The sequence below is a fragment of the Kryptolebias marmoratus genome, linkage group LG5 (genome assembly GCF_001649575.2).
Source record: "Kryptolebias marmoratus isolate JLee-2015 linkage group LG5, ASM164957v2, whole genome shotgun sequence".
In the NCBI taxonomy this organism is placed as follows: domain Eukaryota; kingdom Metazoa; phylum Chordata; class Actinopteri; order Cyprinodontiformes; family Rivulidae; genus Kryptolebias; species Kryptolebias marmoratus.
Genome location: NC_051434.1, coordinates 11,034,458 through 11,058,654, shown reverse-complemented (window position 1 = coordinate 11,058,654; position 24,197 = coordinate 11,034,458). Strand labels below are relative to the sequence as shown.

At 39.5% G+C, this 24,197-nt stretch overlaps 1 protein-coding gene across 1 annotated transcript; it reads left to right on the top strand.

Moving 5' to 3' along the window:
• Positions 1-708: 708 nt before the first annotated feature.
• Positions 709-18,170, top strand: LOC108238177 (zinc finger protein 385D-like). Its single transcript, XM_017420090.3, has 8 exons — positions 709-861; positions 2,603-2,718; positions 8,935-9,042; positions 10,439-10,607; positions 12,276-12,497; positions 12,577-12,758; positions 14,756-14,857; positions 15,149-18,170. Exons 1-8 carry the CDS (start codon positions 852-854, stop codon positions 15,389-15,391), a joined length of 1,152 nt encoding a protein of 383 aa, XP_017275579.1. The 5' UTR covers positions 709-851; the 3' UTR covers positions 15,392-18,170.
• Positions 18,171-24,197: the final 6,027 nt, after the last annotated feature.

Sequence of the window (24,197 nt, the reverse complement as noted above, 5' to 3'; positions counted from 1 at the left end):
ACAGGCTTCTTGAGATGTCCCCAGAGTTTTTGGACTGTGGGAAAACATGTTGTTGTTCCATTTTTTCCCCCCCACACAGAGAAAAAAATTTGTTTGGCTTTGAGTATAAGAAAGTTAAGTTAAGGTCAACCTGTCAGAAGGATAAATTACATGTGGAACGTTTGAGCGTGCAGAAGTCAAACTTTCAGATATGACATTTTTAGGGCTGAGATTGAAAAGGATTTTTTTTTTTTTTTTCAAGCCTATGGACTGTGTATGTGTCCTGTGTAGTTTCCTCTCAGTGCTAAAAACTACGGGATGCGTCTAAAAATACCAAGGGCCCAAGAGGAAAAGCAGTGAAGATGGGAAATCATTTACAGGAGCAAAAGACGAACAAATAACTCCTTTCAAAACACAGCAGCCTCGGACAGAGGGCTGCAAACTCTGAGAAACAAAGATTTTATAAGGTATAAACTCGTAACAACATATTTTCTGTTTTAATTTGTTGCTCTGTTAAATCTAAATGTGTCTGTCGGAATGCTGGTGCTGAGGCACCTCCGCAGTTTGACACTCTTCAAGCTCATTTTCATCTGAATTCAAAGCAGATTTGAGGGAGATGGGGTGGTTTGTACACGAATCGTGAAGACATGATGATAATGAAGGAGGAGGAGGAGGAGGAGGAGGAGGAGGAGGAGGAGGAGGAGTGGGAGGAGGCAGAGGAGGAGGGAATCCAGATGGGAAGGAGCAGCCGGCGGCTCCGCTGCAGAGAGAAACAGAGACCAGAGGAGAGAGTAGGAAGCCTCATTTCTGCCCTGAGATGAAAAACTCTTTGATCAAACACTGAACCATTGGATTCCCACTGTGCTGCCGCAATGTATTTTGGTAAGTAAAGGAGGCATTATAGCTTTAATCTGGAGAGAGTTAGGCTATATTTTATTTCTGATCAGTGCAATCACTTGTTGCTGTGTTTGATTTGGATGTGAGGTTTGCAAAGTCTGCAGATTACAAGCAGTTATGGTGCACTTAGGTTAAGAATACATTATGTTTTGCTGTTAAATGATGTGTAACATAAAGGGAAAATGCCTGTTTATGGCAGGATTGTGCTCAGAAAACAAGGACATTTGTGTTCTGGGTACTTCACTTATAGTATTTCTTACATTTAAGTTCTGGAAAATCTAAACAATAATTGATACTGATTGCCTCATTCTCAAATCTGATGCGAGTCACGAATGTGTAATCTACAGTTTCCCATCTCATCCACGTGTTTAGTGCAGCTGGAAAAAAAAAGAAAAGAAGATTGTTTTTTTTTCTTTTTAAAGCAAACAGGTGAAACAAGCCTCATACTGACACACACACACACAGAAACACACACCCCTGAGTTTAGCCAAAGGCAATCAGAGTAATGGCAGAGCGGATGGGTGTTCTGGTTGATTTTGATTGTGGGTGATTAAACATGCACGCTGGTCCACCATCAAACTGTAATCAAGCTCAGGGAGAACGTGTAAACTGGAGGCTCCACAATCAGCAGCACAAACAGGACGCTTATCATAAAGGGCTGGATCTGTGACTTTCATTTTGATCAAATATCGTGTGGAGTTATGGAGTTTGGGAAATTACTTTGAAATGGCTCATTTCTGTAAGCTATTATACCAAAAAGTCCCTGCATGAATTATAGTGGGAAAAGAAAAAATGCTGTAAAGTCCAGAGTGAAGAATGAGGGAGCTTAGTTTAAGATAAAATACAAAAAATGTAAATAGAAAAGCACAGTTTGACACAAATGAATTGTGTAACATAACTTAATTGTGTTTCATTTAAAGCGTTTTTAATGTTCACTCTGTGCTTGCAAAAAGAGGAAGTGGAAAAGAAGTGCCCGGTCTAAAAAGTACTGCAGCAGATAAACGGTATCTGAAAGCTGTGTCTTCAAAAAAAAAAAAACAGGAAAAAAAAGTCTGCAAAGACCTGAAACAGGATCTGAAAGATGCATCGCACATCCTCCATCTATTTTATGCCAAGTTTTCAGCTAACAGGTCTTTGGGAGTCAGCTCGTTGGTGCTAAAATACTATAATATGAGTCCAACTGTGTTATCTTTTATCTTTGGTATTATTTTTTATAGATTTGGCTAAAAAAATAAGAACAAATTGTGTCATTTGTGAAAGGTAGTTAAGTTATCTTTCTGTAAGCACAAACTGGTTGATTCCTTGACTTTAGGAACCTTTTTATGTTTGGATGAGTCAAAGGTCAAAAGTAAAAGATTTAACAAACAAAAAATATTCCTCTGAATATAGTTCGGGACAGAAAATGAAGCCAAGGTCCATGGAAAACCTTTGAAAAATGCTCAGATTTGAAACCACTTTAAAAGATTCACAAAAAAAGTCTGGCTGCTTGAAAGCAAAGTAGAACAAATTAAGAGATGTTTGCACAACACTGTGCACTTTAAAGCTGAAATCCAAATAAAAAGTATGCATCAAAGCATTAAAACTTATGAAGTTTTAAACACATTACAAATTTCTTAGCACAGCCTGTCTTGTGTTCACTCTGCTCTATTAGCTCTCATCATTTAAAAGGCATCATCTGATCCCCGTTTGCTCCATGTGTTCTCCTCCCTGCTGGGTTGTCTCGCAGGTAATGTGTGCCACAGTCCCCTGCCGCCGCTGGCTCGTCCCACGCTGGGCAGGACCCAGCCCTCCCCTGACCCCAAAGCCCTCCTCCCCTTCCATCTGCTTCCTGGATTCACCGATGTGAGTACAGCCGCATCTGTCATCACGGCTGTCATGGCAACCACCTGTATCAAAACTCAGATTGTTCACTTTTATCACAGCAGGGTTTGGGTTCTTTTTTGTGGCTGCAGCCAAGAGGAGTAAAAACTCATGAAATAAATTTGCCTGCGTGGAGGTAAATGTTCAACACTGAGCTGTTTGTTTGAGCGCACTGCCTACATCTTTCCAAATATATCACCTGTGATGCAGAGAGCGGTGACATTTCCACACATCCTGGGGGGAGAGGGGGTGGAGCTGATTCCTTGGTATTCCTCACGCAGAGCGTTTCTTCGAGCTGTCTGACTCGATGTTTGTGATGGGTGAAGGTGGAGGGAGCTAATGTTGGCCAAGTCCAGGCCCAGAGGAGAGCTGAGCGTTTAGGAATCGTCTCCTAAAATAATCCTGCATATTTAACAGATGAAGCTAGACGATTTATAATTTAGTGATAATTTAAGCTAATTAAAATGGTACGTTCTGATGAATAAACCGTAGAAGAAGTGTGAAGAGAACCAAGATGAAAAGAAATGTTAAAGGCTCATTATGGTCAAAATGGTAACCACACAACTGCGTCCCTCACTCCCTGACAGCACTTTTAAGAGAGGCAGACAGGAACAGAGACTTCAGAAGTAAGTCTCAAACAAACAGTCGCTGTGCGAAATCTATAAGCCGCACTGCAAAAATTCTCGAACCGCGAGTGAAACAGCAGTGTGATGGTCGCGTAGGTGGATTTTTATGTTTCTACAGTTTTTTTATGTAGGTGATATGAAAAGTTAAAAGGACCATTAACTTCCAGCTTTGAAGAGAAAATTCAATTTGAATTATAATATAACTGAAGTTTGTAAAAGCTTGGGTGTGCGCCATCTGCACTCTGAAGAAATCTGAGGGAAAACTGTAAGTTCTACAGTGAGAGATGACAGCAAAAATGTTTACATTTTGATAAATGTAATTTATTTAATGTACTAAATAAGTTATTGGGATTTGGAAATTTTTGACAGCTCAAAGGTGAGTGTGACATCATCAGCTGTCAGTTCAACATTCTGTGGAAAAAAGTAAAAATTGTGATTCTGAAACTGCGATTGTGTCAAAGCTGTAAAAGATAACAAAATACCAGCTGAGTCGTGTAAAGTCCAGCTTTCTGTGATCTGTTTAATGTTTGGATGATGTTTCTACTGTGAAGTTTGTCTGGGTTACTGAGCTCCAAAGAGGCTGGTAATTCTCAACTGTTTTGCCAAAACCTTATTGTCTCTGAGGAAATTTCTTACAGCTTTTTATAAATTTTGTTTATTTCGTATGACACACCCCCAACAAAGTAATACAGTAGCAGTATCTTAATTGAGCTGCCTAATTTGATGTATGCTTTGTAAGTTTCTTCTCAAACAAACAAAAATCACGACGGAAACAGAACAGAATAGAAAGCATCAAAGCACCCAAATTATTCTTCTGATCTGAATCAGCGTAGTAGAAGTTGTGTGTGCATCTGGTTTAAGTCAACAAATTGGGATGTGGTTTTCTGTTTTCATTTTGGAGACTAAAGCTGATTTTATGTGATAAAATAAAGCCACTCCAGAATCTTTTGCTGGGTTTGACCCTTTGCAGATCTTTTGCTCGTTTTCTCCTCTTTACCTTTACAGTATTTTTAACCTTCTGTGTTCCGACCAGTGAAGGTTTTAACAGGTCCTCCGCTGCATGTAGGTGTGTGTCAGCTTGCAAGTTTAGTACATTTATTTTACATACGTGGACGCTGAATCCACTTCAGCTACTTTCCCAAAAAGCACACCTGCCTTGACATAACTCTCCGATCTAGTTCTAAGCTCCTTCCCCTCTGTTTCACTCCAGCTTCCCCTTCACCTTTTTCACTTTATATGTTGCACTCGCTCCTTGGCCATACATATTTTCCACTTTGTCTCCTCCTGTCATCCATCTCATTCCACATCCGCTCATGTGCCTCTTCTCGCTTTTTACCTCAGCCTCTCTCCGCCATTTTCTCTGCTGACCTTTCTCTCAGTCCTGCTTTATTTTTCTCCTCTTCTTCTTTTTTTTTTTTAGCACAATACACTGAAATCAAAATATATATTTTTTCAATATGTTGGCATGTTTCACCTTCTACACGCCTCCTCCCTCTGGATGAACTCAACCTAAAGTATTTCTTTAAAGAAGAAGAAAAAAATCACATCAGCCTCTTCCAGCCCTCACACCAAACCTCCCACTTATTTCATTTTATTCCATCTTCAACACCTCCTCCAGTCTGCAGCTGCAGGAATATTGTCAGACCTGTAAAAAGTTACTGCAGTGATTTGCTTTGGTTTGTGGGTGTCATTTTGGAGACTTACTACTATATTGGCTTTTTTCACATTCGCAGGAGTTGGAAAGCGTCGACTAAACACCCAAATATTAGCTCAAAAAACAACCAAGGTGCAAGGTTGTTTTATATGAACAGGAATGTGTTGCATAAAATAAACATATTAAGTTCAGGTTTGTTAAATTTGTTATTTGTGTTAGTTGTATATTAATCTAAACCATTCATGATGAATGTTCATTTCTTTATGAATTTATGGTGTTTTTATGGAACACGTGTTGAATCAACATAATCTTTTAAGACTGGTTCAGCTTCTTTACTGCTGGTAGTCCTCAACTACGTTGGCTCAACTCCTTTTAATTAACTTGTTGAATGAAACAATGTGCCTTTTGTCAAATTAAATGATAATAATCTTGTTTCAGTTTGATCCGTTTTCCTTCATTCAACAAAAGTAACACGAACTAAGTGCTGCTTTAAACAACAAGATTCATTTTTGTTAATTTTACCAGACTAATCCAACAACACTCAAAAAAGGAAATGCATTTATCCAGACAAATTAATTTCATTCAAACCAATCAACTTCATTCCTGGTATAAAATTTGAATCAGCTCTAAAAGATCATGTTGACTAAACCCAGATATGTTAAATTACAACAATATAATTGCTTCATTTGGAGAAAGAAGCCAATTTTTCTCACATTTTTTGATGTTTATTCAACGATTAGCTCTTTGAGTGCACATGCAAAACAACTGCTGTTATTTTATTTATTTAATCAATGTGACTTTTGGAAAAAAAAAGGTTTCAAACGATTAAACTCCTAAATGTTCAGTTAACGGTCATAAACAGAAGAAAAGAATTTTTCCTAAAGCACAAAACAATTTTTAAGTAACGCTTGAAAAAATCCTATAGGGGTTTTAGCTTTGTGGATGTATTAATAAATTATATATCAATAAAATCTGGGTAACAGGGATTTTTGAATTTGAGAAGATATTTATTAATATAAATAAGATTGCCTGGAGTGAATTTGACTCCTCTTCCTCCTCTGAATTAAATCTGTGGGTGTGTCGTATGCTGAACTCTGACAGCGTTTTCTCCTGAAATGTGTGTAATTGTTTTTCGTGTGTGTGTTTATAAGCCCCCATTCTCTCGTTAGTGTACACGAGATGTGCATCGGCTCCCGTAAAGCGCTGAGCGAGAGTTTGTTTGGTGCCCACATGTGCGTTGCCATGGTTACAGAGCTGCATGCGTGCAAATGTTTGTCGTGATCCGGCACTTCGAACTTCACCGACAGCTTTGGCTTCCAGTTCCTAATGGGAACAGGATCATTTTGGCTGATTCCACAAACAACTGTCCATTTAAATGACAAAGAACCAAAAGCAGCAGCCAGTTTCTCACTTCTTTTTCTTCTTTTGACGTCAGGTGTTCATGCACAAAGCAGAACAGGTTTATTCATCATCATAAATGTAGAAGCCTGATTGTGATCCAGGTAAAAGTCTGCTTTTTTTCACTTGGACGTATGTTTCAGCCATAATTGGATCCCCGGAGCTCGGCATGTCTGACATGCTGCTATACCTGAGTCATTTCCACAGAGTCTGTGCTGTGATTATAATTGATGCTGTGTTCTTTACGCAACGAATTCAGAAGATTTGTTTCAGCAGGTGATGTGGGATCAGTGTGCGTGCAAAGAAAAGAAGGCAATAAAAAGGGCAAGCTGACTTTGCCACAGGTGCTTGAAGACTAAGGAGTGCAGAGCTTGAGTCGAGGGGAAGAAAGTGAGCCTGAAGGGAGGACAGGAAGGTGACTTTGATCAGATGGAGAACGAGAGAGTAGCAGAGAGTTTGGAGGTTAGCAGATGGAGCGAGGAACGTGATAGAAGGTCAAACCTCGACAGAGGAGCCCTGAGGCAGAGGAGGGAGGCAGCCTCTAAGCGATGGTGTGATGTTAAATTGCATCCAGTAAAGCATAAAACTCCAACAAAAAAGTTCTAGATGCTCTTTATTTCTTAAAAAAGGCAGACATATCAACCTATACATGTTGTCATGGAGTTTGTTTGACTTCAATGCAACAACAGAAACAAAGCGATACGAGACCTGGTGAGTGCAGAGATGCATTCCAATGAAGCTGCCTAGAGTGATCAAAGAAAAATCCCACATACACCGATCCTGTTTTTGATGTTGGATCAGGAATTCATCTTTGGCACTTGGAAAACAAGCAAAATCTCCAGAGCAGTGCTTATATGTTCCCAGGACTTTAAGAAGAAGATGGCTGACCCTAAATAATTGACATTTTTACAAACCTGCCAGCCTCCCTCTCGGCCTGCTTTCACTGTTCCTATGGCTGCCTATATATTTTTTAGGTAACGATTCATTTTGCTCCACTCTGGGTTTTATTATACGTAGTATGCATGCTCGTTATAACTTCCAGAAATACTACGAGGTGCCCAGCATTGATTTCTTACCGTTTCACTGGAGAGACATCCTCAGGGTCAGTCTCACGGAGCCTTACTGGAATATGTCCGGGCGAAACACTCCTGCAGGTTTTTAAAGTGGCTGTAAAAAGTTTGTTGTTTGTTTATTGGATAACAACACAGACTGTGGTCAACATGGCTTCATGGTGGTCCAAATGGACTCCAGTAAAGAAAACGTATCCAAACATCTTTAGACAGTTTGTCTAAAATTATCCATCATTACCTCCAGTCTTAAAATGACAAAAACTAAGGTGTAAGAGTAAAATCTGCATCTCACTGTGACTGTTGGCAACAATTAATCAAATTACAATAACAATTTGTGTTGCAGGGCCTCCCTCTTGTGTCACCGGAATTTTGAAAATGTTTGAAAACTTTACAAATTTTTCTCTCAAAATAGTTGTTGAGTTGTTGCGTGCGTCTCAAATCTGTCTCAAATCTGTCTCAAATCTGTCTCAAATCCTTCCTAATTTAATTTTGATGATTCTGATCCAAGAAATGTGAAACCACATTAAGAGTTTGGCAACATATGAAACCAAATTGTGACTGATTAGAGACAAAAAAAGAGAACAAATTGTAATCAAATTGAGACATAATTAAAACACTTTTGTGACAAAGTTGTAACAAATCAATTTGCCCAGCATTCCCAGGAATGTCACAAAAATGAGGCAATTTCTGCACAGCTATGAACGTGTGCAAATAAATTGTAAGAACCAATGTGAATTTTGTGTCTCCACAAAAGTGTGAACACTGAGAACTAAAGCTGGGCCTAAACCTTAGTTTGCTGTGGCATTGGTGAAGTTTAAACTTGGCTGTGAGCAAAGAAAGTGACATCTGTGATGCTGTCACATTTTTTGTTGCACTATATCAGAACATTCAAACAAACTGCAGCATATTAAATTATTTTAAACACTAATATAGATTAAAAGTCTAGCAATCCTTAAAGAAATGCGTACTGCCTTACCCCTTTCATGCCAGAAATTTAAACTAAGATTGTGCAAAATGTTCAGTTTTTAGCCTTTTCGGTCAAATCTTAAAAATAAGGGTTAGGGTTGTGTGCGATTGCACGAGACATTGCAAGGTTTCACACAACCTGTTAACACTTGGATAAACGTATGTTGGAGAACTTTCAACTACTGCCACATCAAGTTTTAGCTCAATGTCAGTAAATCCAGTGATTACTGTGGGAGAGTTTTGTTCAAATGTCACTTCAACTCTGCAACTTGTTTTTTATTTAAACTGTCTGATCCGTGTTTGTGTTATTTTGTTTTTATGTTACTGCCAGATTTAGCTGCTTTTTATGACTCCACCACTAACTTGACAGATTATAAATCTGTGAGGCTTAAAGAGTCATGTGTCAGAACACACTGGGTGTTATACAATCTGAAACCAGTCATGCCCTTGGTGTTAAACTTTGCCTTCCTTTCCGTTGTTCCAGATGGATCACATCCACAAAGCTTTGATCAGCCCGGGCTTCGGGTTAGCTTCACCCCTGAAGAGGAAGCCCAGCTCGTGTGGTGTCTGTCGTGTGAGATTCAACTCTGAGGTGGGTGGTGTCGCATGGGAAACATTCACGTTAAATTGCTTCTCTTTCATGGTACCTTTTGTTTCTCACACACCCTTAAATGACAGTTGAAACGCTGAGAGGACATGCCCTTTATCTGGCTTTTTGCCTGGTTGTGATGCAGTCTTGTGTAATAACTGACTGAAATGAACATTAATCTTACACAAGTCAAAAGTGCAACACTTTCATTTCTAGAGTGAGATAAAGTTTGAGAAAGTGATGCATTAGATGGACTGCTGTCAGAGAATAAACATTTAAAACGACAAAATTGTGAACGTAAAATTGTTTAACCACAATTTACAACTAAAACTGGTGTTTGCAAGCAATCTCATAGAGGGGATTGTTTTTTTGATGTACTTGTAGTTGAGTGTCTTATCTTATCTTATCTTATCTTATCTTATCTTATCTTATCTTATCTTATCTTATCTTATCTTATCTTATCTTAAGATGGCATAGCCAATACTCATTAATTTGTTCAAAACTAATTAGTATTTTTCCTACAACAGGTAAGATATTAACCGCGTAACGATACATGTATTCGTACAGCGATGGTTCGGTACATGTGAACTGACAACAGTTGTATGCTTCCAGAGAAGGTGCACATTTTAATGAACTGCATTCTGCATTTTTGAGGGAGATGAGAGGTGCAGTATGGCAAGCAGTTTTATCATGTAAGTGTACTTAGTATGAACAGTAAGTATGGCAGACCATTATTATATTCATTCAATATCCCTGATATAAAAGCTCATTTTCTCACACTAGCACTCAGCTAGCTGAGAGGTTTGAGTGTTTCACATTTGATTTATTTTGTATTTTAATCAGTTCTTTGTTGTTGGTTTTTTATTGTATATGAAGTCCAAGTCAAATTATTAAAGCAAACACTGTTTTTATTTTATTTTATGTAGTTTAGTTTTTTCTTAATTTTTTTAAGAGATACTTTTCTGTTTGACACATGGCCTGTGGGTTACTCTTTACAGTTTAGATTGGATAAAAGAAGACAATAAAATATGATTTTGTTGCGTTATAGTGAATTTTAAAATTGACAATCCCTACATTGTTGTACATAATCCTCCCCACTAACGGGTGTTTTTTGTCTGTGTGTGTGTGATTTCTTCTGGGAGAATTATTGTCTGTTTACAGAAAAAATAAATAAAATGTAGGTTTAGTTTCTTTTTGCATTTGTACCAAACCTGTTTGAACCGTGACTCTCATACAGAGGTACATACCCGACCATGACTTAGGCAGACTGTTACACCTTTAATATTGATCATAATCTTTCCACGTAAACGCCAATTAAAAATAATCTGATCTATTACTTTAAAGGAGCAGTATGTGTGCAGTTGGCTCATGTTTTATTTGTTTGTGGTCAAACACACAGGCTCAGGCTTCTTCCCATTACAGTGGCACGAGGCACACGAAGAGGCTCAAAGCTCTGGACGCCCCAGATTCAAAGATCAAGACCTCTGAACCAGTCGTCAGGGAAACCACATCGCAAATCCTCTCGTCACCCTGCTCACAGCCCTCCAGCTCCGACACAACATCAGACGGTGTGTTTCTCTGCAAGCACACATGCTTCCTGTCCTCGTGTGTGTGTATGCAGACTTCAAATATACGACAGAGTTAGATATATGAACGTACAGCTTGAACCTTCTTTTCTCAGTCACGACTTTAACTCTTTGATGTGATAACCCTCCTGCTGCTTTGGGTTGCACAGTGAGGAGATTAAAGGTTGAGCATTATGCTCTGCTTTGTCTCCATGTCTACATTTTCTGACCTTGTTCAGTGGCCTCCAGAGATCAAAAGCCCATTGAAAAGGCTTTGAATGTGATCTGTGGGCAGCTGTACAGTGTCTCTGTGTCTCTGTGTGTCTCTGGAGGCATGTCAGCATCAGTGTGGAGGTGTGTCAAAGCATTAACTGATTTCCTGCATATGTGTATATTTATTTTCCCTGCACTGATGTGCCACTTTTGCTTGCGCGTGGGCGTTAACGAGCAAAAATAACACGTTTCACTACAGCTAAGGAACAATGATTGTGGAAATGCTCTTGACCTCGCCGGTATGATAGGTTGCTTATGTTAGAGGGGAAAAAATGAATGATCATTTGTCAGTTTGGAGGTTGTTTGAGGGAAATAGATGAGAGCTCTCTGAAGATAAGTTCACAGTGACGGTGGGGAATCAGTGGAGACAAACAGACACCCACTCAGCTAAGGCAGAGCTAATCACTGTTATTAGCAGAGAGTGGATCCTGAAATCAGTGTGTGTCCCTCTGGGAGCACGTTAGTCTCACAAAAGATAAGAGAACCAAATCGTCTTTGTACAGGACTGTCAATTAAAGTGCTTGCAGACAGATCCGAGGGGAAATCATTGATTATTGGTGCGATTAAAGAAGCTGATAGCGCTCATAATCACATGTAGCCTGGTGACTTACTATCTTTTGCTGGGAAAAAGTGATAAGACTGGTGTTTCTGTGAGGTTTAAGGGCTCAGGCACTGAATGGAGAGGAGGAAGAATATTCCCTTTGAGTTTGACAACACCTCAGAATGTGATGAACTCAACCTTAGAAGCCCAATGGCGAGAATTTTATTGAATAGGGCAGGCATCCCTAATATTTTTATTGAACAAGTTTTTTGTAAAGTGAGTATGGGAGGATAGCATCTGTGGTTTTTGCAGATGATGTGGCCATATTGGTTTAATTGTACAGTGACTTCTTCTGCATCAAAAGGAGTCAGCGGTTGTGATTCAGGTTTGTGAGAATGTTTCTTGGTCGCCTTTCTCTGGAGGTCTTTGGATCAGGTCTGGAGATCTTCTGACCTGGCCTTTGGATGGATGGATGGATGGATGGATGGATGGATGGATGGATGGATGGATGGATGGATGGATGGATGGATGGATGGATGGATGCACTACAGGTGTTCATGTGTTATTTGCAGCCTGGTGTAAAGTGGCAATAGTTAGAATTAGCATTTTAAGTCTGAAAACAGGATTTTTATGTTTGACCTTTTGTTACCCTTAGTGGAGGAATTTAGGTATCTTTATATTTAAAATAAAGTTTTTGTCTTCATAAAAATTATCATAAACCATTAAAACACAGCAGGTTGTATTTCCTCTCTATCTGTTTTCTCTCATTGTTTCTTTTATTCTCTTTGCAACACTATTTTTTCAATTTAATTTCACCTTATTTTTTTCTAAACCCTCACCCCCAACTCCATCCTCAGACACAGCATCAGTGAGCAGTGGTCTTTGTGAAACACTTAAAGAGACTTCTAACCGCTTCCTGCCTCCCAGTCCGAGGCCGACAGAAAGAGAGACACCAAAGGAAGCAGAGGAAGAAAATCCAGAGGAGGAGACAGAAGAAGCGAAAGCGAAACGCCTTCTCTACTGTTCCCTCTGCAAGGTGGCGGTCAACTCGGCCTCACAGCTTCAGGCTCACAACAGTGGTGAGAAACAATCACTGTGTGGTCGAACCTGGATGTGCTGAGTTCGATTCTCCGTTGATGTGACTTCATGTGTGTTCAGGTACGAAGCACAAAACGATGCTTGAAGCCAGAAGCGGCGACGGCGCCATCAAGTCGTTCCCAAGGATAGGGGTCAAATCCAAGATGGCCGCTCCATCAGAGTCATCGACCGGGCTCCAGAACAAAACTTTCCACTGTGAGATCTGTGATGTACACGTGAACTCTGAGACTCAGCTCAAACAGGTGAGTTCAGAAGAAACCAGCTGTTTGAGCAGTAAACCCAGAAAGAAAAGTTTCTGAGAGTTAATTATTTACCACTGAGACTGGGCTTGTTTCATGTATCTTCTGGATCAACAATCTAGGAGTTTATTTGTTACAGCAGCACTTTTTAGTTTAGTTCCTGAAATGATTGTCTTGTTTTGTGTCAGGGTCGAACAGCAGCTTCGCAAAGAAAAGACAAAGACATCAGAGATTCACAAATGCTTCAAATGTTTTTGACTTGCACTTTTCAGTTTACTGTGAAAAGGCTCCTAATCATTGAATTTGTTTGTGGTTTAATATGCCTGATTAGTTAAAATGCAAGATGATCTGAGTTAATGACACAAGAAGGTTTGCTGTTTTCTTAAATTGAGCTATTTGGATTAGTCATCTCTATTTTTATATGACACAATGATCGAAACCAGGAAAAAACTTTCAACTTAATGATGGGAACATCAAAACGTTAAAAGTAATATTTTCAAGTATTGCAAAAAATATAGATATTTTACATTGAACAGTCCTAAATGGAAGAGAAATACAACTAAGGATAATAACAACAGGCAGGCAGAACTTCAGCAAATAATTTAAGATGTACAGAAATCATGACTCATGATTGCACACAGGGCTGCTCCCAGAACTCAGAGCTCAAACTAGGGTTTCGTAACAGTTATTCAGAAGTGTCAGTTTTCATTATCATTCCTGTTCCTCGAACCCACATCACCAGGCTTTTGATCGCAATAACTTATTTATCCATCCATCACTTTTCTGCACTCGCTTTTTCTTTCATTAGAGTCAGTGAGGGAGATGGAGCACACGGGTTCCTCAGAGTATTTCTGCACAACTTATTCCTTTAAAATGGGATTGGGATTGTTTTTTGTTTTTTTAATTGCTTATTTTTGTGAAAGATTGACGATAATGTAATAGTTTTGCTCGTTGTTTCTGTCCGTTGGCAAGAAATCTTATGAACCAGTGGCCAGGTTTTAATGAAACTTCAGAGTGCATTAATTCAATACAAATCTACAACTGATTAGCGTTTAGAGCCAACCCAGTTCAAGATGGCTGCCACAGGTTATCAACTTTGGAAAATAAAATTTAAAAATATCTGAGACTTGTCATCAATTTATTATCCAAATACTAACAAGTTGTGCAAAATCTCAAGATATCTCATACTATCACACATAATTTTATTTTCAAAATTTGACCAAAATAGTTACAACCCTGTCATTTTTTAAATATAAGATTATCCGGATTTAAAGCTCTAGTATGAAAGGTGGCGGGTGAAATGCATTCCTTTAATGCATAACATCTGGACTCCTTGTTCATGTACTTTAAAGCTATTAAAAAAAGAGATCTGCCATTCTAACAGTTCAACAACTCAATGTAGCTATCCTTACTTTCTCCATCATGCATTACAGACAGGAAATGTAGGGCTTTGCATATTTTATTCAAAACCGCTGTGTGAACGTCTCACACCTGTCGATGCAGGTGAGATAAAATCACGGATCTCCCAAGATAATGAGCTCAAAGCTGCTTCTGTTTCAGGGAGCGTTTGAATTTGATGCTGCCCTCTGTGTTCGTGATGCGAATGCATACTGTTAGTCTTTACACCTAACTGTTTAAAAGTTAACTTTGTCCAGGTGCTTATGAATATTTAGCTGCTCGCTGCTGATTATAGGCCTTGCTGACCGTCAGCCATCTGTTTGTGCCAGTCAATCAAGTCAAAAACATTTCCAAACCAGTCTCTTGTGAATATTTTGAATCAAAAAGTCAAAGCAAACATATTCGAAGCATTTTAATTTTAGCAAATTTTCAACATAAGCACTTTGATTAAGCCCCCTTCAATTCATTTCGATAAATTCTTTCTTTTCCCAAACAAAGAAATCCTTCCTCTGCTTTCGCTCTCATATGATCTTCATGCTGCCGCCTGCGTTTGTCTGGATTTGATTTCTCGTGTCTGCGTGTGTTTTTATCTTCTGCACCAGCACATCAGCAGCAGGAGACACAAGGACAGAGCAGCAGGTAAACCAGCCAAGCCTAAATTCAGCCCCTACACTCCCAGCCAGCGGCACCAGAGTCTCCAGGCAGTGAGTATTCAGCTTTTTTATCATTCCTCATCGTTATGTTTAGAACTTTATTCTCAAGAGGTGCTACCAGGAAGCTCCACTCCCTGCAGCTGCTGAACCAAAAAGTCAGCAATACTGGCTCAAGATTAAAATATTAGGATGTTACACAAGACTATTATTATTACAGTTATTTCACAATGAATCAGACAACTTGTGCTTTTATTTGCTTACTTCTCTGGTTTCCTACTCTTATTCTTTATGAAAAAAAAACCCAGTTTGATTGTAGTTTGTTTGTTCGTGTTTCATCCTCAGATAAGACTTACTCTACGGAAGAACCAGGACCTGAATAAACCTCTGGCTTCCTGTCTCTTACAACGCCAGCTGTCCGTCGCCGCCACTGCCGCCCTGGCGCCTTTGCCCCCCTTCTCCCTTCAGCCTGCCACAAACTCGAGCCCCGCCCTGTTTCACGGTCAGCCCCTCCCCCAGGCGCTCCTTCACCCAGCTGCCGGACCCATCTGTTCACCACACACTTCGGTTCTCTTTTCCCCCTACTGACCCCGGCGAGTCTGCAGAGAAAAGCAGGCGTCAGACCTGAGCAAGATGTGATGTAAGGCAGCACTCCCCGTCCTCCACAAAACCAACAGGCTATTATCAACCGGCACTGAGAAGCATGTGCAGGGGGGGCAAAGATCCTAAGACAGGTTGGGACCGAAGAAGTAGAAGAAAGCAAATGAGTGGGAGACAAAGTATTTACAGATGTGCGAGTGTGTGTATGGGTGGATGCACAGATGTAGCTGTCAGAGTGGTGCAACAGATACGGTATGAAAAGATGCAGAATGGCGTACTGCTGTGACAGCTATGGCCGTGTTGTTGTTGTGTCTTTTCTTCTCGTTTCTTTCTTTCCTTTTGCAGAAAATCAAATGCAGTGGTCTGTAAACGTTTTGGGCAACTGGGTCAAAATTTCTGTCAAAGCAAATAAAACATGATATGCAAAATGTGCTGACTTCAATAGGAGAAAATCTGTCATGTTTTAAGCAAAATAACTTTCTCTGTATCTTATATATTTTAAGACTACACTGTCAAAAATATTACAGACTCAACTTGACTCATTATAGTTTACTTTTTGCATCGACTGAATCAAGTTTGTCATAAAGAAAGACAACAGAAACTAAAGTCTTGGCACCCTACATTCAGTTGTGGAAAACAACATTCTTCCCACACAGTATTTTCTCCACATAATCATCCTTGTTGTTCGTCTTCCTTGGCCTGTGGTATGATTCACAATTGTCTTTGTCTCCCTTTTGGAAGGGGTTTTTATTGTCGCACATGGTGCTGTTGGTGGTCACAACAGTCTGAGCCGCATGCAGTCATCCACAAAAGGTCCCGGTGGAAACATGTGGACTTCTAGAGATGACAAAAAAAATTGTCACTCAAAACTTCCAGCCAATGGTCAAGCAGGAAAGCATACATTCAGTGTTGCATTTTGTTGAGTTTCACATCTCGTAAACAGTGTTCATATTCACCCGGTTCCTATTCAGCTTTAGCTTCATTGTTCCTGTTAACAGCTATTTCTTAAGTACAGCATGAAATGAGGAAGTGACTGTCTACATGGGTGCCTAATTACGTTATAAAGTGGGGCAGCGAGTCCATGAGCAGACACAGTGGAACTGGTTGGTGCAACAACATCTGCAGCCTGTTTTGAAGTGAGAGATACGAGTTTTAAACTGTGTGATGTTTTTTATTTATTTATTATAAGCAAACAGTGGCTCACTGCTAACAGAAAACCAAAGCAGACATTTAGACAACTTTCATTTTTAGACAATATTTAATCCAATTTAAGCCTATATGTTTGTTCAGCTCCAAAATGCTCATAGTTGAGTCTCACACGCCTGCAGTTTGCTCTGGGTTGATGTCAGTATCAGGGTTTTTCACTAAAGAGGTTGTAGTGCTAGGACAGGGCCGGTGCTAGAGCTGGCATCTTTGATCGGCATCTTTGGCAGTCATGTAGTTGTGATCTAGTGCCCTCTCTTCTCTTGTCTGGCATTTAATAAACTGCACAAAACCAGATGTTTTAATATCACCTGTCTATTTTCTAAACACTGTTTTAAAGGACAGTTGGTGAGTATGAGCGCTCTGCCTTTCTGATCTCTGATTGTAGTGCAAAGACTGCTACCACCCATACATGATCTACAAACAACTGGTAATATTAAAAGAGCTGAAAGTGATGCCTCACACTGTGTTTCTGAATACAGTTGGAAAAGATGATTGTGAAGGCAGCTCAGCGCCGTGTCCAACTCACTCCTCGGTGCAAGCGTTAGGACTAGCCCACCCCTAGCTCCTAACAAAAGTGGTTCTTTGTTCTGGCCCAGCAAAGACTTGGTGCTGAGTTCTCACCACTTTTTTGTTGCTAAAACTTTCTGGTGCTAAGAAAGCTCTGGGTCTGGTTTAGCACTGGAACCCACATAAAGCGTCTGTTTCCCAGAGTTTATGAATTTCTGTCCTGTGCACCTAAATATTGTGATCTTACTCAAAGTTTTCACTCTAGGACAGATTTAACACATTATAAGACTGAGCTAAGCTTTCCTCTTTTTCATCTCCACAGCTGAATGCTGTCTGTCTGACTGGCGAGCTCGTGGCTACCTGTGTAGCAGAGTTGGGTCCGAATCGACTAAAAGGTGAAGGAGGGGGTGTAGAATGTAGTGATTTTTTTAATAATATAACTTTCTTAGTTTGTAACTAAGGAAGTATAGAATCGATAAACACTACATGGTTTGTCTTATTGCTGGTAAAGTTGTTTTTAAGTCAGACAATCAGGTTGCAAAAACACAAGTTTGCTTCCCCTCAGCTGCTCCATCTGCTCCAGTGAGCAGGCGCCTGCAGGGCTATCTGAAAAACCTTTTGCTAGCTTTTTGTAATCATCATCTGCTAGGTGTGTATCAGTTTTTCAAATCAATTACCATAGCAAGAGGTAGCTGCTTGAAGGAGCCCACGACTGATGATTGCTTGGAAAATTCTTGCGAGTTAATTGGGGTCTGAGACCTTCACTAATTGACTGAATCAAGATTGAGATTTCAAACCTCTTGGGGTGCCAAAATGTTTGCACAGCGCTCCTTCCCTTCCTCCCAAATAAACACGCTAATCTGACTTAAATTGCTGCAACAAATATTTAATTTTTAATTTTATGTCTCTTGGAGACTGGTGCAAGGTTTCATTTACACCGAAGGGAATATCAACTGAGAGTGTCCAAACTTTTGCATACCACTGTAAGCAGGAGCCACTTTTGGATCATGTTTGTTTATTATTTTCCAATAAACAGCTTCTCTGCAATCTTCCAGTGAGTGTATAAAGTTTTTAGTTGTCTTTTTTGAAAATTAAAAGCTTTCTTACCCCAAAAACTAATTTATTTAATAAATTAGTGCCAAAATCTGTTAACAGATATAGCCGTTTATCTGTTTGTCAGGTGGAAATTTTACGCTTAAAAGGAAAATTTAATGTAAATTTATCTTTTCTTCTGCTTGAGTGTTCTCCTGAAGGTTGCCAGGCATCTAGATAAAGATGGTGTCAGCCGTCGCCTCCTTCCAAACACATAAATTACCACGTTCTGACTCCAACTTAAACCCTGTTCATCTTGCTTTTCTCTTGAGCAGCGCACAACATCTTCTTTTTTTGTTCTGTGTTCAGGTATTTCCCTAAAAAAAAAATGGAACAAAAAGGACAAAATCATATTCTAGAAACTTTAAAGCCTTCTTCACATACGTGATACTCTGTGATAAATCCTCACAGGAATGTTCTGGTGTTATTGTATGTCTCACTGATGAAGTTTATTCCTCTTGGCGAGTGTGTGCTGCTGCTGTATCAAAACAAGCACCGATCTGACAAAGTATGTGTGTGTGTGTGTGTCTGATTGGTGATGTTAGATAATGGTCTGCTGCCTGCTCAACTTTTCCTGACCCTCACACTTTCTTTTTGTTTTTGTCTTTTAGCAGCCAACTGACCCCAAACTCAAATAATTAGTCCACGAGTGTTTACCTCCATCTTCTGCAGACGCTCCAAAGTAAACCACTCAGTCACTGCCTCTTGATTCTCCCAGTTATCACAGTGATCATTATTATTATGATTATTAATTACCTGGCTCTGTGATTGTGAACATCTGTGTGTGGGATGCACCGTTCTCCTCAGGCTGTTGGAATTCAGCGCTCCGCTGGCCCCTTTAACTCTCTGGCTTGTTTGCTCGGCAGCCTTCCCTCCCGTTTCTCCTTCACCTTTTGTCATCTTGCACAACACACTCCTAGCTACTCTCAGCACAAACTCGCAGCCTCTCGCTGCATCTCCAGGTTTGCGGCAGGAAAACATAAGCACATCAATATGTATCGGTAATACCCGAGCTTAACTTGGCATTCAGGGAATCTACCTGGAGAGACTACAAAGCTTCGGTGCTGAGCCGAGAATGCCATGTGAGGGCAACTTTCCTTGCTCCCCACATAAAAAATGATTGTAATAAGCTCTTGGCATGAAGCGTTTTGATTTCCATACATCGTATTGGAGTCCAAATCATAAAACAAAGGTGATGAATGCAGCAACACAATGAGCAACAGAAATGAGAGATGGAAAGAAAGGATCTCATAAAACACGTGGACAAGGGAACCTAAAATACAACTGTAAAAATGTTCTCACAGGGCATTTCTTAACATCTGTATAGAAATCAGTATAAAAAGTCATTGTTTTTTATCTTCTTCCTAGTTTTTTTTTCAGGCTTTGCTTGTATTTACTTCTACCTACTATCTTTAGTCAAAGTTCTCTTGTGTTGCTGACTACAAAACAAGCCCAAAGCAGGAGCTGTTCTCCCCTGTGCGTAACAGAGAATTGCTTTTTTATAATATTCAGCACCTTTTTTTTTCTTCCTCCAAACATCTTTGATTAGCCTTAGTTCATTGTTTTACAAACTTGTGTTTTAACTTCATCAGTCCCTGTTATTGTCTTCAAACTGCACCAGGCTTGTGTGGATGTTTATTCACCAACTTTGGATGCAAATTTTTATTTGATGAGGATGCAAATGAGTTTTTTTGTTGTTATTTGAAGACTCCTCCGTGAGGATAAAATCTGTGCAGGTAGAGCTGCACAAAAGAGCAGTGCAAACAACACTCAGCACTCTGCTAAATCTTCTTGAAGTCTTGTTATTTTCTTTCAGCTGAACTGGGCTTTGATTTGCATTTTTTGTTTCCAATTCTAAAAGCAGTTCTCTTAAACTTTTCTTGGTCTTTCAGACCTCGATTTGAACCACATTCATTTTGTTAACTGCCTTTTCTTAATTACATAACAACCCAGGGAAAAGAGCTCCTGATAATGCTGTGCTATCTTCTTATAGCCTCATCCAATCTTCTGTGCCGACATCGCTTTAATTTTCAGAGGGTAGCTGCGAAAAGGAGCCGCTTGGTGCTGAGTGCTCTGATTGTTGGCTTCACAGATTCACAGCTTTGAAATCTGAACCACCTGACTTTTTCTACAGATGACTGAACAAGCAGAAAATATCCCATTAAACATGGAAAATGTATGAAAAATTATTGTTATACAGAAAACCCCCCACAACAAAACACAGTGTTTGAATTCAAGCTGTTGAGTTTTACTCGAATACCAATGAGATAATAAGTCTTTAAACTCTATGGATATATTATGTTGAACCACTATGATTTATTTTTAGATGAAAGTTGTTTTAAGATGTCAGCACCTCACCATTTTCTTGGCTCTGCTCTGGTTAGCTGTTAGCTTGTCAATCTGATCCATTTTTTACAAACTAAGGTCGTTCAAAGAGCTTTCTACAGCAGATGGGATATTTATTTTTCATAACCTTTTCAAGGAACCCAACTTCAAAAATGTTGCACTTCGCCTTTAGGAGCAGTAGCTGTAAACACACAAAAGATCTGCTTTTATGTTTAGACTTTAGAGCATTTGGTTGAAAGGACTGTTTTTAATCTGTTTACCTTTAAGAGCTTGTTTTGCCTTCTGCACATTTTCACCCATGGTCTCCGAACTTCTGTGTGCCAATGTAGCTTGGCTCTTTTTAAAATAACCTGAAAAAAAAATCTGCCTGCCAGCACATTTAAAAACCCATTAAACAGCTCATTGTTCTGACGTTTTGGCTAAATTTAACAAATGGGACAAATATGGTCATTATTAGGCTTTATAGAGACAAAGGTGTATTCATGGAAACCTTTTGCCGACCTACTGTTTATTACCTGGTGGTTGACAACAAACCTGCTCATTAAACCTGGTCAGATTATTCAAAGGTTCACATTGATCAGTGGAGGCTGCCTGTGGGAAGCACTGTTCCTCCATCTCCGGTGTGGAGTGGTTAGAGAGGAGCTGCGGGCACAATAAGTGCTGTCCGTCTGGATCGGCACACTTCAAAGCCATCCAGGAAGCAAAAGTTGAAAGTTCAGACTCAAATGTCAGTTCCACTTCTTGCCTGAGCTGCATTAGCTGCTCTCCTGCGGCAGCCAGACAGGATTTGTTAAGACCCTGTGAGGTTTTCTGGCCCTGCAGGAGGCACTGCATTGGTTATGGCACGGAGCAACAGATCAGTAAAAGGAGGAGAAGTTGGCTGTGAAGTAAATGGCCCAGCAGGGTGTTGGGAGCAAACTGGAAGACATAATGGCTGCAGCCCACAGAGAAGCAATTGTGTGTCTGAGGCTCAGTGCTGCTGTCATTTGGGCTCAAACGGATGTGATGGCAAATGAGCACTCCTTCCGTTAGATTTGTCAGCAATTTAGCCTCGTATTGACTATCCACTTAAACTGAAATAAAAGGTGCCATCACTCTGTTATAATACATTATAGAACGAGGTAATTCTTACAAAACCTGATTTATTTTAATGGGCTTTTTGTGTTACATTGACATTGTTTAGTAGAATAACTTGATTTCTTCGCTCCGGTAAACTAACCTGAAAATCATGATAGGAGTTGCTCAATAATCCACACCGAACTTTCCTGTTGATATAAGGCCTATAAAACAAGCAATAATCAGAGTTACTGGACTTTTTTGGTCCCGGATTTGTGTGTGAGGCTTGACTACACAGTCAGTGTTATGATTCCATTACCACAAATTGTTAGTATGGCACCATTTGCACATTTTCCATAATAAAAAGCAGAAGCGTGTGTGTTTTAGGCCCCAACAGAGGCGAGAACGCAGATTAAAGTTAATTCTTTTCATCTGGTAGCAGAAGCAGATGATCATTTTTTTGGCCACTCAGACTGGACAGGAGTGTGTTTTTCTAAATATTGGCTTGGACACAGATTAAAGCTAAAGCTTAGTCTTTTTTGAAGTGGCGTTCTGTGCAAATATTGCAAACAATTATCATGTTTTCTGTTATAGAAAGCTTAATTTTGTAGAAACTGAGTTCAGTTTTGATCAGATTGACAAGCTAACAGCTAATTCAAGTGTGACTAAAAGCAAAGTGCTTTGCTTTTGTGTTAAAAATATTCCAATTTAAAGTCTCATAGTGATTGATGATATTCCTATTTCATAAACATTTGCATCATGGTTAGTTTCGCATTACATAGTTATTTACATGGAATCCTATGGTTATTTGCTAGCAGCAGCTAGCTGTAGCACTATCAGTGCAGGCAGGAATATTATCATATTTCTGCCTAAATAACCCCTTAATGCAAATTGGGTTGTAGCCTCGCTTGGACTACCCGCTTGTCAGTCTGGTCTTTTGTCTTTAGCAAGCACAAAAATAGCTAAAACTCAGTCAATATTTGCAGATATAGAGCTAAAATTTGGTGCGGTAGTGGCTGAAAGTCACATCACATCACATACTCTGAGTGCTGACAAATTGCACAAGATTCTTGTTTAAATTGTTTACAAGGTTGAAGGCAATGTGCATTCCTTCATGGAACGCTAGTTTCATTTATCACTTTTATAATTTCATCATATCAGCAGCTGAACACATTTGAATATTTCTACTGTATAAAAAAAGTATTCATCTGATTTAAAGTTCATCGTCAGCTTGTTCTTTTATTCTTGTTTCGCCATTTTGTTTCACACTGCCACAGAACTCGTGTTACTTCTTTTTTAATGAACACCTTCATTTCTTGTACGTGTGATAATAAGTTTTTCTCCAGGCAGCTGACGTGTGGATAGTAAGAGGTGGCATGAAATGACTGTGTGATGGATTTGTCCATTAAAGCAAGCTGAAGCAAAAACCCAAGGAGTCCCTCTGGCTGTCTGTCTGCCTGACTTTATAAGTGCCTCTCCCTCCTTCTCTGTCTTTTTCTTTTGCTCTTCAAAAATTGACTCGCAAAACACACACACACACACCACTCGGTATTTCCCTGCTGTGAAGGAACAGCTGTAACATTTTCTGGCTGTTAGCAAGGATATTACCTTTTACGTAAACACAAGTGATGTTATTGTTAAAACAGTGAGTCATTACAAGTCTGTAAGGCCACTTTGTAACAAAATGCTCACTTACTTCTTGAACCCTCTCGAAAATGGCACACCTGTTGCTGAAATCACACACGTTGTAATTTATCTTTTTTTTTTTTAGTCTTAATATAACTTAAGTGCTCCAAGTCTTCAAGTGAGCTTTGTGGAAATACTGTGAAAATGCATAGAAAGCATCAAACTCTGCAGAGACAGAATTGTTCATTTGCTGCTCTTCAGGGTGCAGCCTGAGTGTGCAGGTTTGTTTCACAGCTGAGACACCCTGCTGAAGTCATTTGTTTTCACTGGGTGACACCGGCGACGCTCGAGCTTCAACAAAATCCTTCACCCAGCTTGTACGATGACTTTATTGTCTGTTGTAATGTTTCAGGTACATACTGGGAAGAAATCCACCCGCGAGATCTAATTCCCACTCTCATTTAGCCATCTATTTCATATGTTGTATGCTTCGTAGTTTTTCATGACGGCGCGTGAAAGTTCCTTCTGTTTTGGGCAGAGGAAAGGAAGAGGATTGGAAACGAAACTGGCAGAAGACGTGAGCAGGTTCAGGGAGAACATGCAAACTCCGGGAACTTTCAAGGCGACGACCATTACATCCCAGAGCTGCATGCCCCAAAATAAAATGAGAAGAAATGAAACGTAAAATGTAATAAAATTCTGGTTGTCAGTTAACATTTGTATTAAAATTCCACATTCTTCAGTCCCTTTTCCAAGGCGCTCAGCTTTTTATTTTTATAGTACACTTCTGTCAATAAAGAGATTTTCTTAAATAACTGTAACTGTTATTTTTTAATATAATTTCTGTTACCAAATAATTATTCATCTGTTCTTTTCAGGATGATGAATTATGTTTGATTAATTACAATTTTTTTTAAACCAAAGTTTTAGTCAGGGATAGAGCCCTTTTGTTTACACAAGT

Bases quoted from the DNA above. Each gene is read 5' to 3' on its own strand.
- LOC108238177 (XM_017420090.3), top strand. The intron at 10,608-12,275 runs GTGTGTTTCTCT...CTCCATCCTCAG, and splicing joins CTCCGACACAACATCAGACG to ACACAGCATCAGTGAGCAGT. The intron at 12,759-14,755 runs GTGAGTTCAGAA...CTTCTGCACCAG, and splicing joins CTGAGACTCAGCTCAAACAG to CACATCAGCAGCAGGAGACA.